The 17,844-nt window shown below is 36.1% G+C and overlaps 1 protein-coding gene and 1 non-coding gene across 2 annotated transcripts in view; both read right to left on the bottom strand.

Moving 5' to 3' along the window:
* The window catches only part of PCDH11X (protocadherin 11 X-linked), a 1,221,358-nt gene that overhangs the window by 102,069 nt on the left and 1,101,445 nt on the right, over positions 1 to 17,844 (bottom strand). The window contains exon 5 of the mRNA XM_049766592.1: positions 15,124 to 15,322. Coding sequence (XP_049622549.1) covers positions 15,124 to 15,322 — 199 coding nt within the window. The remainder of the gene's footprint in view (positions 1 to 15,123; positions 15,323 to 17,844) is intronic.
* On the bottom strand, positions 10,302 to 10,408 carry LOC126000273 (U6 spliceosomal RNA). Its single transcript, XR_007492627.1, has one exon. It is a non-coding gene; the product is annotated as a U6 spliceosomal RNA (small nuclear RNA).

The raw sequence follows: 17,844 nt of genomic DNA, 5'->3' as shown, positions 1-17,844 counted from the left end.
ATGATATTGAGTCTTCCTATGGTATGTTCTTTCAATTACTTAGGTTCTCTTCATTTTTCTCTCTGAAGTATTTTGAAGTTTTTATGTTATAGGTCTTTCACTTCTCTTATTAGGTATATTTCTATGTATTTTATTTTTTAGATAGTATTTTAAATGGAATGAGCTCTTTTATATCTTTCTTCTCTGTCTTGTTATTTGAATAAAGAAATGCAATGGTCTTTTTGTGTTGATTTTGTAGCTGGCCACTTTGCTGTATTGGTTTATTGTTTCCAGAAGCTTTTCTGTTGTCATATCATCTGCAAATAGAGATAGTTTCACTCCTTCTTTCCATATTTGAATTCTTCTGATTCCATTATCTTGTCTTATTGCCATTGCTTATAGGGCTTCTAAAACTGTGTTGAATAAGAATGGATACAGTGGACAGCCTTGCCTTGCAACTGACCATAATGGAAATGTTTCCATTTTTTGCCATTAAAAATAATGTTGGGGCCCGGAGAGATAGCACAGCGGTGTTTGCCTTGCAAGTAGCCGATCCAGGACCTAAGGTGGTTGGTTCGAATCCCGGTGTCCCATACGGTCCCCCGTGCCTGCCAGGAGCTATTTCTGAGCAGACAGCCAGGAGTAACCCCTGAGCACTGATGTGTGTGCCCCCCCAAAAAGAATAATATTGGCTGTGGGCTTCTTATAAATAACTGTAACTATCTTAAGGAAGGTTTCTTCCAGTCCTATTTTGCTGAGTGTTTTCATAATGAATGGGTATTGGATTTTGTCAAATGTGTTCTCTGTATTAATTGATATAATTATGTGGTTTTTGTCTTTCTTTTTGTTGATGTGGTGTATAATGTTGATATACTTGCATACGTTAAACGATCCTTGCATCCCTGGGATGAAACCCGTTTGGTCATAAAGAATAAAATTTTTGATGTGTTGTTGGACTTGATTAGCTAAAATTTTAAGAATATTTGCATCATGTTCATTAGTGATATTGGTCTGTAGTTTTCTTTCTTGATGGTGTGTTTGCCAGCTTTGAGAATGAGCTTGTTATCAGCTTCATAAAAGGACTTAGGGATAATTCCTGTCATTTTGATGCTTTGGAAGATTCTGAGGATGAATAGTAGTAATTCTTCTCTGAATCTTTAATAGAATTCACATGTAAAACAGTCTGTTATCGGGGTCTTATTCTTGGGGAGTCTCTTAATTATTGTTTCAGTTTCATCAGATGTAATAGGCCTGTTCAGGTTTTCTACTTCCTCCTTATTAATTCTCAGGAGATGATATTTTTCGAGGAATCTGTTCATTTCTTTGGGGTTCTCTGAAGAAATATATAGGTCCACATGATGTGTTTTATTTTTTGAGGTTCTGTTGTAATCTCTCTTCTTTCATTTGTAATCTGATTTATTTGAGTGTATTACTTTTTTCTTGTGAGTCTTGCCAGTGGTTTGTCTATCTTGTTTATTCTTTCAAAAACCAGCTCCTGATCTCATTGATTTTTTGTATTGTTTTATTTTTTTCTATGTTGTTTATTTCTTCTATGGTTTTTTTTTTATTTTTTTAATTTTGAATTATGAGAACAAAAGATGCAAAGAAAGAGGACAAGGTAAAGTTACAGTGGAAGGACAATCACCCATAACATAATTCTCAGAAGAAGTGCCCTTGCTGATATCTTAACTTTGAACTTTCAGCCAAAGAACGTTAAGATAAATAAAACACACTGAACTCCGCTGGATCTCAGATGCCAGCACCCTTCTGCCTCTCTTCTCTGCTATCCTGCATTTTCAGCCTGATTTCATACTGGGTGCGGCTCATCTGCAGCCTGCCTTCCCTTGAGCCTTCCGTGGAGCCTGCCTTCCCATGAGCCTTCAGTGGAGGTGAGTCGACATTCCCAGAAAGGGAGGAGCCACTGAACTCCGCTGGATCTCAGATGCCAGCACCCTTCTGCCTCTCTTCTCTGCTGTCCTGCATTTTCGGCCTGATTTATCTTGGGTGCGGCTAATCTGCCAGCCTGCCTTCCCGTGAGCCTTCGTGGAGCCTGCCTTCCCGTGAGCCTTCCGTGGAGCTGAGTCGACATGCCCAGAAAGGGAGGAGCCAGAGGAGCACGGTTGCTCCGCTCCCCTTCCCTACAGTGCACATCATTTAGCCGATGAATACAACCACAACACATAGAAAAACCCGCAATACAAGTGTGACAATGGGGAAACAACGGAGGCCAGTGCCAGACATAGAGAATGAAGATGGCAACTCTGATGACTTGAGCCTGACCAACCACCTAGTCAGTCTCTCAGATAAGGAGTTTAGAGTTGCAATATGGAAGATGTTCAAAGAACTCAAAGTATAGAAGAGAACACTAATAAGAATCAAGAGAATATGAAGATAGAAATGAGAAAACTCCAAACTGAAATTTCATATCAAATAACAGGTCTGAAAAACTCAGTAGATGAATTGAAGAAAAACATGATTGAGCTTTCCCACAGGTTAACAGCAGCTGAGGATAGAATCAGTACACTGGAAGATGAGATGCATAACAATTCCATACAGCAGAAGAAATTGGAAAAAAGCCTCAAAGCAAATGATCAAACAATGGAAAAATTACTCAAAGAATGGGAACAGATGAAAATAGAAGTCTATGATAAGCTCAACAGAAACAACTTAAGAATCATTGGAGTCCCAGAGACTCAGGAAGAAAATCCCCAGGAAGAATCAACAGTCAAGAACATCATTAATGAGAAACTGCCAGAGCTAATGAATACATGTGATCAAATCCTGCATGCCGAAGAGTGCCAACTAAAAGAGACCCCAGAAAAAAACACCCCAAGACACATCCTAGTCACAATGACAAATCCCATAGATAGAGACAGAATTCTGAAAGCAGCAAGATCGAAAAGAGAAATTACATTCAAGGGAACATCCTTGAGATTTACAGCAGACCTGTCACCAGAAACACTCAAGGCCAGAAGGCAGTGGTGGGACATAGTGACAAAACTCAATGAAATAAATGCTTCGCCTAGAATACTGCACCCAGCAAAACTCACTTTTAGGTTTGAAGGAACAATACATAGTTTCACAGACAAACAACTGCTCAAAAACTTCACAGACTCAAAACCATTCTTAAAAGAAAAACTGAGGGGCCGGAGAGATAGCATGGGGGTAAAGCGTTTGCCTTTCATGCAGGAGGTCATCGGTTCGAATCCCGGCATCCCATATGGTCCCCCGTGCCTGCCAGGAGCAATTTCTGAGCCTGGAGCCAGGAATAACCCCTGAGCACTGCCGGGTGTGACCCAAAAACCACAAAAAAAAAAAACAAAAAAAAAACAAAAAAAAAACTGAACGGCATACTTTAAGACAAGGCTTACCAACAGACACACCAAACTTTGATATAAAGATGGCACTAACTCCCAGGACAATTCTTTCTCTCAATGTCAATAGACTAAATTCACCAGTTAAGAGACACAGAGTGGCTAAATGGATCAAAAAACTCAATCCAACCTTCTGCTGCCTACAAGAAACGCACCTGAATAGTCAGAACAAACATAGACTCAAAATAAAAGGCTGGAGGAAAATCATCCAAGCAAACAACACCCATAAAAAAGCAGGAGTGGCCATACTAATATCAGATGATGCAAACTTTATACTTAGGAAATTTGTATTAATCAAGGGATATGTACAGCAGGAAGAAATAAATCTCCTAAACATATATGCACCGAATGAGGGGCCAGCAAAATATTTAATACAACTGTTGACAAATCTGAAAAATAATATTAATAACAGCACAATAATTGTGGGAGACCTCAACACGGCATTGTCAACACTAGACAGGTCAACCAGACTGAAACCCAATAAGAATATACTAGACCTGAGGAGAGAAATGGGAAAAAGAGGCCTAGTAGATATATACAGGACACTCCACCCCCAGAAGCCTGGATATATATTTTTCTCTAATGTACATGGGACATTCTCCAGGATAGACTACATGTTAGCACATAAAACATACCTCCATAATATCAAGAGGATAGAAATTTTGCAGGCTGCCTTTGCTGACCACAAAACCCTAAAATTATATGTGAACTACAAAGGGACACAGAAGAAAAACATTAACACCTGGAAGTTAACCAGCCTCATATTAAATAATCAGTGGGCCCGATGTGAAATCAAAGAGGAAATCAAAACCTTCCTGAAAACAAATGACAATGGAGACATAAACTATCAGAACCTATGGGACACAGCAAAAGCAGTACTGAGAGGAAAATTTATAGCTTTGCATGCACACATCAGGAAAGAAGAAGGGGCATACCTGAATAGCTTAATGACACAGCTCATAGAATTAGAAAGTGCTCAACAAAAGGACCCAAAAATAGGGAGGCAGAAGGAAATAACAAAGCTGAGAGCAGAAATCAATGAAGTGGAAACCCGAAAAACAATCCAAAAGATCAACAAAAGCAGAAGTTGGTTCTTTGAAAAAATAAACAAGATTGATAGACCACTGGCAAAACTAACAAAGAAAGAAAGAGAGAGAAACTTGATAACTCGTATTAGGAATGAAAAAGGAGAGATCGCTACTGATATGGTAGAGATTCAAAAGGTAATCAGAAACTACTTTGAGAAACTCTATGCCACTAAAAATGAAAACCTGGAAGAAATGGATAAATTCTTGGAATCTTATAATCTTCCACAATTGAATGAAGAGGATGTAGCATATCTAAACACACCCATTACTATTGAGGAAATTAAGACAGTAATCAAATGTCTGCCCAAAAACAAAAGCCCAGGCCCAGATGGATTTACTAATGAATTCTTTCAAACCTTTCAAGAGGAACTAATACCAATCCTGACAAGAGTCTTTCATGAAATCGAAAAAACAGGAAAACTTCCAAATAGCTATTATGAAGCCAACATCACCTTGATACCTAAACCAGACAGAGATGCTGCAAAAAAAGAAAATTACAGACCAATATCGCTGATGAATGCAAATGCAAAGATCCTCAACAAAATACTGGCAAATAGGATTCAATGCCTCATTAAGAAGATCATCCACTACGATCAAGTAGGTTTTATCCCAGGAATGCAAGGCTGGTTTAACATCCGTAAATCTATCAACATAATACACAAAATCAACAGCAAGAAAAATAAAAATCACATGATCATATCAATCGATGCAGAGAAAGCATTTGACAAGGTCCAACACCCATTCCTGATCAAAACTCTCAGCAAGATGGGAATGGAAGGAACCTTTCTCAATATAGTTAAGGCCATCTACCACAAGCCAGAGGCAAATATTGTCTTCAATGGAGAAAAATTGAAAGCCTTTCCTCTAAATTCTGGCACAAGACAAGGCTGTCCTCTCTCACCACTCCTATTCAAAATAGCACTGGAAGTACTCGCTATAGCGATTAGGCAAGAAAAAGATATCAAGGGAATCCAGATAGGAAAGGAAGAAGTCAAGCTCTCACTGTTTGTAGATGACATGATACTCTACTTAGAAAACCCCAAAGACTCTACCAAAAAGCTTCTAGAAACAATAGACTCATATAGCAAGGTGGCAGGCTACAAAATTAACACACAAAAATCAATGGCCTTTCTATACACCAATACTAATAAGGAAGAAATGGACATTAAGAAAACAACCGCATTCACTATAGTGCCACACAAACTCAAATATCTTGGAATCAACTTGACTAAAAATGTGAAGGACCTATACAAAGAAAACTATAAAACTCTGCTCCAAGAAATGAGAGGACACACGGAAATGGAAGCACATACCGTGCTCATGGACTGGCAGGATTAAGATCATTAAAATGGCAATACTCCCCAAAGTACTGTACAGATTTAATGCGATCCCCATAAAGATACCCATCACATTCTTCAAAGAAGTAGATCAGGTACTTTTGAAATTTATTTGGAACAATAAACACCCTCGAATAGCTAAAGCAATCATTGGGAAAAAGAATATGGGAGGAATTACTTTCCCCAACTTTAAACTTTACTACAAAGCAATAGTTATCAAAACAGCATGGTATTGGAATAAGGACAGGCCCTAGATCAGTGGAATAAGCTTAAATACTCAGAGAATGTTCCCCAGACATACAATCACCTAATTTTTGATAAAGGAGCAAAAAATCCTAAATGGAACAAAGAAAGCCTCTTCAACAAGTGGTGTTGGCACAACTGGGTAGCCACTTGCAAAAAATTCAACTTAGACCCCCAGCTAACATCATGTACGAAGGTAAAGTCCAAATGGATTAAAGACCTCGATATCAGACCCAAAACCATAAGATATATAGAACAAAACGTAGGTAAAACACTCGAGGACATTGAGACTAAAGGCAACTTCAAGGAAGAAACTGCACTCTCCAAGCAAGTGAAAGCAGAGATTAACAGATGGGAATATATTAAGCTGAGAAGCTTCTGCACCTCAAAGGAAAAAGTGCCCAAGATACAAGAGCCACCCACTGAGTGGAAGAAACTATTCACCCAATACCCATCAGATAAGGGGCTAATCTCCAAAATATACAAGGCACTGACAGAACTTTACAAGAAAAAAAAATCTAATCCCATCATAAAATGGGGAGAAGAAATGGACAGACACTTTGACAAAGAAGAAATACAAATGCCCAAAAGACACATGAAAAAATGTTCCACATCACTAATCATCAGGGAGATGCAAATCAGAACAATGATGAGATACCACCTCACACCACAGAGAATGGCACACATCACAAAGAATGAGAATATACAGTGTTGGCGGGGATGTGGAGAGAAAGGAACTCTTATCCACTGATGGTGGGAATGCCGTCTAGTTCAACCTTTATGGAAATTGATATGGAGATTCCTCCAAAAACTGGAAATCGAGCTCCCATATGATCCAGCTATACCACTCCTAGGAATATACCCTAGGAACACAAAAATACAACACAAAAACCCCTTCCTTACACCTATATTCATTGCAGCACTATTTACCATCGCAAGACTCGGAAACAACCAAGATGCCCAACAGACGAATGGCTAAAGAATCTGTGGTACATATACACAATGGAATATTATGCAACTGTCAGGAGAGATGAAGTCATGAAATTTTCCTATACATGGATGTACACGGAATCTATTATGCTGAGTGAAGTAAGTCAGAGGGAGAGTGAAAAACGCAGAATGGTCTCACTCATCTATGGGTTTTAAGAAAAATGAAAGACATTCTTGTAATAATAATTTTCAGACACAAAAGAGAAAAGTGCTGGAAGTTCCAGCTCACCTCAGGAAGCTCACCACAAAGAGTGATGAGTTTAGTTAGAGAAATAACTACATTTTGAACTGTCCTAATAATGAGAATGTATGAGTGAAATTGAGAGCCTGTTTAGAGTGCAGGCGGGGGTCGGGTGGGGAGGAGGGAGACTTGGGACATTGGTGATGGGAATGTTGCACTGGTGATGGGTGGTGTTATTTACATGACTGAAACCCAAACACAATCATGTATGTAATCAAGGTGTTTAAATAAAAAAAGGAAATATTAGGACTGGAAAACTTGGTAGGTAAAATGAAAAACTTACTGGAATCCCCATTAGCAGAGTTAACAGCTGTGGAAAACAGGATCAGAGAGCTGAAAAACAAGCTTAATAACACTTCCATTCAACAGAAGTTGGAAAAGAGATTTTAAACTAATGGAAGATGGAAAATAATCCTACTAACTGGATGGAACTAGAGTATATCATGCTGAGTAAAGTCAAACAGAGGGGGGACACATACAGAATAATATCTCTAATATGTGGATATAAAAGATTATAGAGTAAAACAATAAAATTGGCCAAAGAACTAATCTATAGAACTGAGCTCACCATGGTGGGAGAGGTTGGGATAGGGGAAGATTGAGAAAGGAATTATGAAACAATGTGGGGCTAAGTAGATACTCTAAAGGTGTGATATTGATAATGAGGTCAGATCAATATCTCATATCATGCAAACATAATTTTTAATGGATTGAAGATAGATCCAAAATAATAAATGAAAACACAGCCTTTCCATGAAATAAAAGATAAATAAAACAGAATCCATGTACAATTACTTTGTCCCTCAAGTCCCCAGATTGTAGCACATTATAATATTTCTTAACAGCACACAAGGCAATCTAAAGCCATAAAACTTACGTAACTCCTTAAACTTTAGAGGCATAGTATTTTTTACATTTCCATGTACATGCATACTAGCTTAAGTTAACCTCAAATTTTATGTGGGTGCATTTTAAAGAATAGAGTTAAAGGAGCACAGTAAAAACGGTGTTAGAGTGGCAATTGTTGTTTGCATAGGCCCACCAAAATATGAGAGGCATGGAAAGGAATAACCTTGGCCTAAATACAAAGAGATCCTACCCCTGAAGTTTCCTGGCATAAGACCAACTCTAGGCTTCAGGCAAGTTATTGTCCTATCCGTGACATTGTCCGTAGTGCCAACACACTTTTCACAAGTCTCTGTTGTTGGTATCATGTTTCTGTATTAAAGATTCTGGAATCTGCATATCCTACATTGAATTCATGATGTGGAGTGTCTTCTATGGTTTTTATTAATTCTTTTCTCCTATCTCTGGGTTTCTTTGCTGTTGATTTTCCAGATACTTAAGGTGTCCCTTTAAACTGTTAATTTTTTTTTTCATTTTCCTCTTTCCTGACATAGGCCTATGAGTTTCCTCCTAATTATTGATTTTGCTGTGTCCCGTAGGTATTGGCTATTTTTTATTGTTATTCATCTCAAGGAATATTTTTATTTTTCATCGATTTTTTTTGATCCAGCTGTTGTTGAGAAGCATGTTGTTTAGGCTCAAGGTGTTAGATTTTCTCCACATATTCTTTGTAGTTATTCTTGATCTCTGTTGCCTTGTTGTCTGATCTGTTGTTGGTATAATTCTTATAATTGTGACTTTAAATAAGTTAAATTTGTGTCCTAAGGTGTGATCTATTCAAGAGTTGGTTCCATATGTACTTAAGAAGAATCTGTATTCTGCTTTCTGAGAATGGAGGGTCCTGTATAAGTTCATTAGTCCTAATTCTTCTAGTTTCTAATTTAGGGCTCTTGTGTCTTTGCTAGTGTTCTGCCTAGTTGATCTATCTAGTGGAAATAATCTGTTGAAGTTTCGTACTACTATTACATTTCAGTCCACATGTTTCTCTAGGTTTGTGAGCAAGTGCCTTCCATAATTTGCTGGCTCTACATTTAGTGCATAAATATTGATCAGAGTTAGTACTTCTTGTTCTAATGTTTTCCTGATCAATAAGTAGTGTCCATCTTTGTCTTTGAGCACTTTCTTAAAGTTGAATGCAATTTGCTCTAATATAAATATGGCTGTACCATCCAATTTTTGTTTTATTTTTCCAGTAGCTTTGGGTGTGATTATTTGGACAACTTATTTGAGATTTTTTCCTTTTTATTGATATGGACCTATAGAGCAACAACCTACCAAACATTTATTTTGCTTCATCAATCACTGAAGTCCTACAGATTAAACTTTATGTTTTTATTGCTTTTAGTTATTTTTAAAGTTATGCTTGGATTTTATTCAATTACATAGTTATTTAAAATATGTTTCTTATTTTCCAAATATTTCTTTCTCAGCCCATTTTCTTTTTCTTTCTAGATTTATCCACTATAGTAAATTTTTGCTTATTTTACATTCAAACTTTATATATTTACTAATATTTTCCTTGTGTGTTAACATATGCTCAATTCTTGGGAATGGTTCATATGTATTTTAATCATGTGAAATTCCTTTGAGGTTTTAATTTTATGTATATATTCATGTATTCACTTATTTTATTTACTACCATTATACTTGTTTTTTGTTTGTTTATTTACTTGTTTCTCTTCCCAAGTTCATTTGCATCACTAGTGCATTTTTACTTTCATGTTTTTTGAAATTTAAGTCCAATTGGCAGTGCTCAGGTCTTTATCATGGCTCTATGCTCAGGTAATAATCCTGACAGTGCTCAGGGCATAAAATAAAGTACCAGAGATTAAACTATGATTTGCCATGTGCGAGGCAAATATCTAATTCTTGATCTCTGCCTTTCATTTTAAAATATATTTTATTCTGGGGCCGGCGAGGTGGCGCTAGAGGTAAGGTGTCTGCCTTGCAAGCGCTAGCCAAGGACAGGACCACGGTTCGATCCCCCGGCGTCCCATATGGTCCCCCAAGCCAGGGGCAATTTCTGAGCGCGTAGCCAGGAGTAACCCCTGAGCATCTAACGGGTGTGGCCCGAAAAAACAAAAAAACAAAAAAAATATATTTTATTCTATGAATTAAAGACTATTTGAGGAAGGCATTTTTTAAAAATATGGAATGCTTCACAAATTTGCATGCCATCCATTCACAGGGGCCATGCTAATCTTCTCTGTATGATTCCAATTTTAGTATATGTGCTGTCAGAGCGAGCACGAGGAAGGCATTTTTGAATTGTATTTTTGTATTCCTAGTGTATATTCCTAGTAGTGGGATATAGCTGGATCATATGGGAGCTCAATTTCCAGTTTTGGGAGGAATCTATATTGTTTTCCATAAAGGGTAGACTAGACTGCATTCCCACCAGCAGTGAATGTGAGTTTCTTTCTCTCCACATTCTAGCCAGCACTGGTTGTTCTTGGTTTTTGTGATGTGTGCCAGGCTCTGTGGTGTGAGATGGTACCTCATTGTTGTTTAGATTTGCATCTACCTGATTATTAGAGATGTGGAGAATTTTTCATATGCATTTTGGTCATTTGTATTTCTTCTTAGAGAAAGTGTCTGCTAATTTCTTTTCCTCATTTTATTATAGGATTAGATGTAAGGGTTTTTTTTTGTTGTTGTTATGTTCTGTCAGTACCTTGTGACTAATATTAGATATATATATATATATAATATCTAATACATTAGATATTAGCCCCTTTTCTGATGTGTATTGGTTGAATAGTTCCTCCCATTCTGTGGGTGGCTTTAATATTCTAGTCATTATTTTATCTGAGGTGCAGAAGTTTATCAGCTTAATATATTTGCATATGTTTATCTCTGCTTCCACTTTTTTGGAGAGTGTGTTTCCTCCTTGAAGATGCCTTTAGTCTCAATGTCATGTATTATTTACGTACTGATTTTTCTATATATTATGGTTTCAGGTATAATGTCAATGTCTTTAATTCATTTGGATTTGACCATTGTGAAGGTGTTAGATGGTAGTCTGAGAGTGTTTTATGCATGTGGCTGACCAGTTGTCCCAATACCACTTGTTAAAGAGGCTTTCCTTGCTCCATTTTGCATTTATTGTCCTTTTATCAAACATTAATTGATTGTATGTCTGGGGAACATTCTCTAATACTCAAGTCTATTTCACTGATCTGAGGGTCTGTATTTATTCCAATACTATTCTGTTTTAATGACTATTGCTTTGTAAAACGATTTAAAGTTGAGGAAAGTGATGATTCACATATGCCTTTTCCCAAGGATTGCTCTAGCTATTTTTGAGTGTTCATTTTTCCAAATGAATTTCAGAATATTTGATTGACTCTTTTGAAGAATGTTATGTGTATCCTTAGAGGGATTGAATTAAGTCTGTACAAAGCTTTGGGCAGTATTGCCATTTTTATTATTTTAATCCTCCTAATCCATGAGCAGGGTATGAGTCTCCATTTTAATGTGTCTTATTTCTTGAAGCAAAGTTTTCTAAGTTTTTTGTATAGTTCCTTCACCACTTTATTTAAGTTGACCCCAACATATTTGAGTTTGTGTGACACTAAAAAGCATGGGATTGTTTCTTATGTCCATTTCTTCTCTATCATTATTGATGTACAAGAAGGCCATTTATTTTTTCATGTTAATTTTGTAGCCTGCCTTTTTGATATACGGATCTATTGTTTCAATAAGCTTTTTGGTAGTCTTTAGGGTTTTCTAAATATAGTATCATGTCATCTGCAAACAGTGAAAGCTTGATTTCTTCCTTTCCTTTATAGATTCACCTATATTCATTGCAGCACTATTTATAGCCAGAATCTGGAACAACCAAGATGCCCTACAGCAGAGGAATGGCTAAAGAAACTGTGGTTAGTATAAGCAATGGAATATTATGCAGCAATCAGGAGAGATGAAATCATGAAATTTTCCTATACATAGATGGACATGGAAATTATTGTGCTGAGTGAAATAAGATAGAGGGAGATAGATAGTTGCAGAATAGTCTCACTCATATATGAGCTTTAAGAAAAATAAAAAAAAACATTATTGTAATAATGCCCTAAGACAAAAGAGATAAGGGATGGGAGGACCAGCTCACAATATGAAGTTTATTACAAAGAGTAGTGAGTGAAGTTAGAGAACTAACTACACTGACAACTATCATGGCAATGTTGATGAATGAAATAAATAGAATAACTGTCTCAAATATTGGCAGGGGGTGTGGGAGGAGGGAGATAGTGGGCACTGGTAGTGGTAATGTTGCACTGGTGAAGGGGGATTTTCTTGTTATGACTGAAACACAACTACAATCATATTTGAAATCATGGATTAAATAAAGATATTATTAAAATAAAGATCAGTGGAGACATTATATTATTCTTTAAAATAAGGATTATTTTAAAATACTATACTAAATGACTACCTGTGGTAAGTACCTTTATGTTCCAATGTTGTATTAGCAACACTTTCTCTATAGTTATGCACCCATAAACTGGAAGTTACAAGAACATAGAATACTTTTCTCTATGGAATTTTAATAATATTAGATTTTAAACTATGTACAATAATTGAAGAGAATGATTCATTGTTCAGTAAAAAAATGGCAAACATGAACATTCAGCTTTATCTAGGAGATAGGTCAGATCCAAAGCCAATAGAATGGTAGTAAAACATGGGAGGTCATGGCAGATAGCTGCCTATTTAGCTTGGAGCGAACCTGACCCTAAACTTTGGCAGTGCCAGACAAAGTAGAAAAAGCCAAAAAAATGGATTTATATATCATAATAAATGGAGTAGTTGAATTTAATGATGAAAAAAATAAAGACTACTTGATGTGCATTACCTGTTACATTCAATTACATCAATAGTTTTCTTAAGTAAATTCTATAAAATTTGAAACTATTTTCAGTTCTTAGTGAAAAACCTGTCCTCTTGTTTTGTTTATAAGTAACATTTCAAGTAACTTCAAAAACTACAATGCATTGAAGAATAAAATAAATTAGAAAAATGAAGCTTGGGAAACTCATATGCTTATAAACTAAACAAGATGCTACTGAAAAGCTATGCTATTGGTTAAAGATAAAATTTAAAAAATTACTGGGAATTAATGAAACAGAACAATATTTGAACTTAGAAAATGTTTAAAATTCTATTGGCAATCATCAGAAAACAAATACCTAAATAACCAAACTAAATAACCACATGCCAGATCTAAATAATATAGAAATATCAATAATAGTCTAAAAGAATTTGAACTAGTAATGTAAAAAATAAAGCAGAATTCAACACTAAGGATGTAACAATAGAGAAAATATCATTAAATCCAAGTGCTTTTTAGAGAAAATATTTAAAACTGAAAATTATTAGCTACAACCACAAAGTAATAAAAGAGAAAATTCTGTAACATCTTATTAGAAGTGAAAGATAAATACTGTATATAGAAATAAAAAACATACAAATTACTATGTACAATTTTCAACACTATATTACATAACTTGAATAAAATGGATACTATTTGTAATATTAGGACATCTGTAGACTGAATCAGCAAGAAGTAAAAAATACAGAGATCCAATAAGAGCATAAAATTTAAATAGCATTTAAAAGATTGCTCCAAGGTCAGAAAGATAATACAGAGGGTATTATCCATGCTTGGAGCCAAATTGGAGGTTAAAGTTTTGACACCACATATGTTCTTCAACCTCTACATATTCCACAAGTTATCCATAAGGCCCAGAGTCAGAATTATGAACAGAGTACTGTCATATATGGCCAAAAATAATCAAACATAAACAAATACATAGATAAAAATTCATTATTAAAAATGGCAAAGAGACCAGCCTAGGTTCTGGAGCAATTGTAGAGCAGGTAGGGCTTTTATCTTGCATACAGCCAACCCGGGTTTTATCTAAAACATCTCCTGTGGTTCCCAAAACCTGCCAGGTGTAAGACCTGAAAGCCACTTGGAGTGGCCCCCTAAAACATAAACAAAACAAAGAGCCAGGCCCAGAGTTCTTCTAAACTTAGTTGCATTTCCTGCCCTCCTTGAGTTCTTCTAAAATATCAGAGCAATTAGGGATCATTCTTGGTGGTGCTCCAGGTCCCCATTTGGTGCTGGGATGGTATGAGGACAAGTATATTAATATTTATATTATCTCTCCATTACTCTAAAAATTGTATTTCAAAAGTTATTAAAATATATATGTGTACAAGATAATTGTATTTTCTATTTAGTATTGTCTTCATGTTCTTTTTAAAAAGAATTTAATATAGTGTACATTTTTAAAGCATCCTCTTCATGTTTTCAATCTAGAGCATTAACCTGAATGTCTTTCTAAATAAAAATATTCACAAATTATTAAATTTTAGAATAATATTGAAAATCTTTGGATGACTGCTCTACACTAAAGTTCAAATATCTCATCTCCCAAAATATTTAAATGTCTGAATTTTATATTTATTAACATAAAATATAGAAAGTAATTTATATGTATTACATCTATACAAATAAATTAATAAAAATTAAGTTGCATGTGTATTTTATAATCCTACCTATGTTTAAGCTAAATTACTTTAATTTTATTTAATTCTTATCTGTTAGGGGGCCATATCCAGAGATGCTCTGAGCTTTCTCCTACCTTTATTCTAAAGTATCACTCTTGGGTGTCTCTAGGAACTAAATGAAAGTTTGAATTTAAGTCAGCATGTACCAGGCAAGTTTTTGCTTTTTCTTACTAGCACTCTGACCCTTTTATATACTACATTTAATTTATGGTACAAGTGACAATACATTTCAATGATACAAACTTCTCTACGTAAGTCTCTCAATTTAAAAATGTGCTATTAATGTGAATAAAATTTAGTAGCCAATATTATAATGGATATTTGTAGTTTGACTCGAAAGTACTTACTGAAACCCACTAAAATTTCAATCCCAGAATGTTATAACTTACTAGATTCAGGATCAGAGTTGCCATCCCCTTCAGTGCGGTTGTTTGGTGGAGCATGGTTGAAGTATTCTTCCAGAGGACAACTCTGTTGCAAGACATGCGATATGCTGGAAAGACTGCCTTCATCATGGTCTCCAAGTCTTCCATTACCATTGTTTTCCTGAGATCCTTCTGGTAAGTGAAATGTGACATGCCTCTGGGACTAAAGGAAAGAAAAAAAATAGGTTTTCAGCTGTGTTCTAAATAACTCCTTAATGAGTCCAAGTTATAAATTGTGTAAATTCAGTTTTGTGATTAATCACATTAACATTCCCTTTAATTGTGAAAAATGTCATGTGTTGCAAGTCAACCCCTGAAGAGGTTGACTGATGGAGGGATGGAGGATGAGGTCTTTTTCCTCCAGCTCGGAGCACTTGTCTGCCACCCTGTCCAGCCGACGGTTCTGAGGTGAAACGGCGGGTAAACAGCTCACAGTCAGTCTTGTGGAAATATTAGCTTTATTCGGTGGACAAGACTGAAGTCCAAAGACTCAGCATTATTTCCAGCCAAAAGCCTCTCGCCTTCCACAGACCCTTGTTTTTATACCCCAGAATCAGGTACCACCCAATGGTGGGATCAGATACCACCCAATGATGGAAGCAGAATCAGGTACTACCCTAGGGTGGGGGCAGAATGCCAGGTCACACCCTAGGGTAGGGCACAAACACCGATCAGGGTAGGGTCAGTAACATAATAATCCCCTAAAATATTTACATATACAACAATTCCCCCGTTTGTTTAGGGTAGGGTCAGTAACATAATAACCCCCAAAATATTTACATACACAACAGTCATGATATGTGAACTAGCTCTATGTTCAAAACTTCTTCATGTGGTAGAAAAGTTGTTTTTATTTTATTAAAAAAACACATTCAGATGCAGAATAAGTTATATTTCATTAATCAAAAGAATCTCATATTATAGCACACAAGTAATATTAAGCATTAATTTGACAAAAATTATTTGACAATAATTTTTAGATTAATAAGTAGAGATAAGGGGCCGGAGCGATAGAACAGTGGGTAGGGCTCTTGCCTTGCACGCATTCGACCTGAGTTCGATCACCGGCATTCCACATGGCCCCCCATGCATGCCAGGAAGGCGTCCTGAGCAAAGCTAGGAATAGCCCTGAGCATAGCCAGGTGTGGTTAAAAAATAAGTAGAGATAAATGTAATTAAAAATTTGTATATTTTAAGATTATGGTGGGATAAAACAGTAAGTAAAAACATAAACTTATTCAATTATATAAACTTAGAAATTTAGAAATACAATAATATCACAGGAAACCCAAACAACATTAACTAAACTTAAAAATGTGCCTTCCTTGGGGCCAGAGTGGTGGCTCAAGAGGTAGGACGTTTGCACTTCATGTGGCTAACCTAGGCCAGACCATGGTGTGATCCCCCCAGTATCCCATATGATCCCCTAAGTCAGGAGCAATTTTTGAGTGCATAGCCAGGAGTAACCCCTGAGCATCACTGGGTATGGCTCAAAAACAAACAAACAAACAAAACATTAAAAACGTGCCTTTGAAGGAGGTTATCTTAGTATTGGGAAGATACTTGGGTATTGTGAAAGGAAAGTCAAACTGGATATAGGATTGGAATTTGGACACTGTATGCTCAACACTATTATAACACATTTGTAGACCATTGTATCTTAATTTTTAAAATTTTGGGGCGACTACAACCGGTGATGCTCAGGGGTTACTACTAGCTATGCACTCAGAAATAGTTCCTGGCTTGGAGACAGGAACTATCTGTCATAGTTAACCACAGTCCATACTAGGTTAGTAGTGTGCACAGAAAATACTCTAACATTTCATCATTGCTCCAGCCCCAATTTTTTAAATTTTTTATTGAGACCAATATGAATAATACATTTTTGCAGTTGTATTTCAGACGCATAATGACAGTAAATTAGGACCATTTTCACCACCAGAATTTCCCTCCTCTATAGTTTCCAGCATGCATTCCATACCTCCACCCTTAGCCACTGGACTGCCAGTGTATAGTATATAGTATATAGTATGTATATATGTGTGTATATATTTAATTTTGTGGACAGTTTATTATAGTTTGGGTCTCTTCATTCTATTGTTGTTGATTTTGGTGTAAGTATTTATATCTGATAATTTTTATTACTACTCATTGCTCTTGAAACCACTTGGACCCTGGGTGCCAACCACTTTTTTTTCTTTTCTCAATTTGTACGAAGACGTATAAATATGAGGCAAAATAAGATGAATCATGTTTTTTTAAATAATTTTTATTTTGACCAAATCGGATTACAAATATTTCACAGTAATATTTTAGGTAAATAGTGATATTGAATCAGGTGCATTTCCACCACCAATGCTGTCCTCTCTCCACCTCTGTTCCCACCATATCTCCCTCTTTTGCCCCCCGGGCTGCTAGTATAATTGGTCCCCTCTGTGTCTAGCTTGTTGTAGATTGGGTATTGATTCTGTTGTCATTGGCTTTGGATTTGGTATTTAAGTCTGATCATTTTTTATTTCTACTCAATGTTCATATGACTGGTTGGTCTTAGTACCCTCTATTATTTCCCCCTAAATTTATGAGGCAGAACAAGATGGTTCAAATTTTGTGGTTATGTTTGAAGGGGAATAAAGGGCAAAAACCAAACAAAAAAAATGGGAGGAGTCTTTCTAGAGACTATAAATA

Source organism: Suncus etruscus, chromosome X, assembly GCF_024139225.1.
Source record: "Suncus etruscus isolate mSunEtr1 chromosome X, mSunEtr1.pri.cur, whole genome shotgun sequence".
NCBI classification, from domain to species: domain Eukaryota; kingdom Metazoa; phylum Chordata; class Mammalia; order Eulipotyphla; family Soricidae; genus Suncus; species Suncus etruscus.
This window is presented reverse-complemented; position numbering and strand designations above follow the sequence as displayed.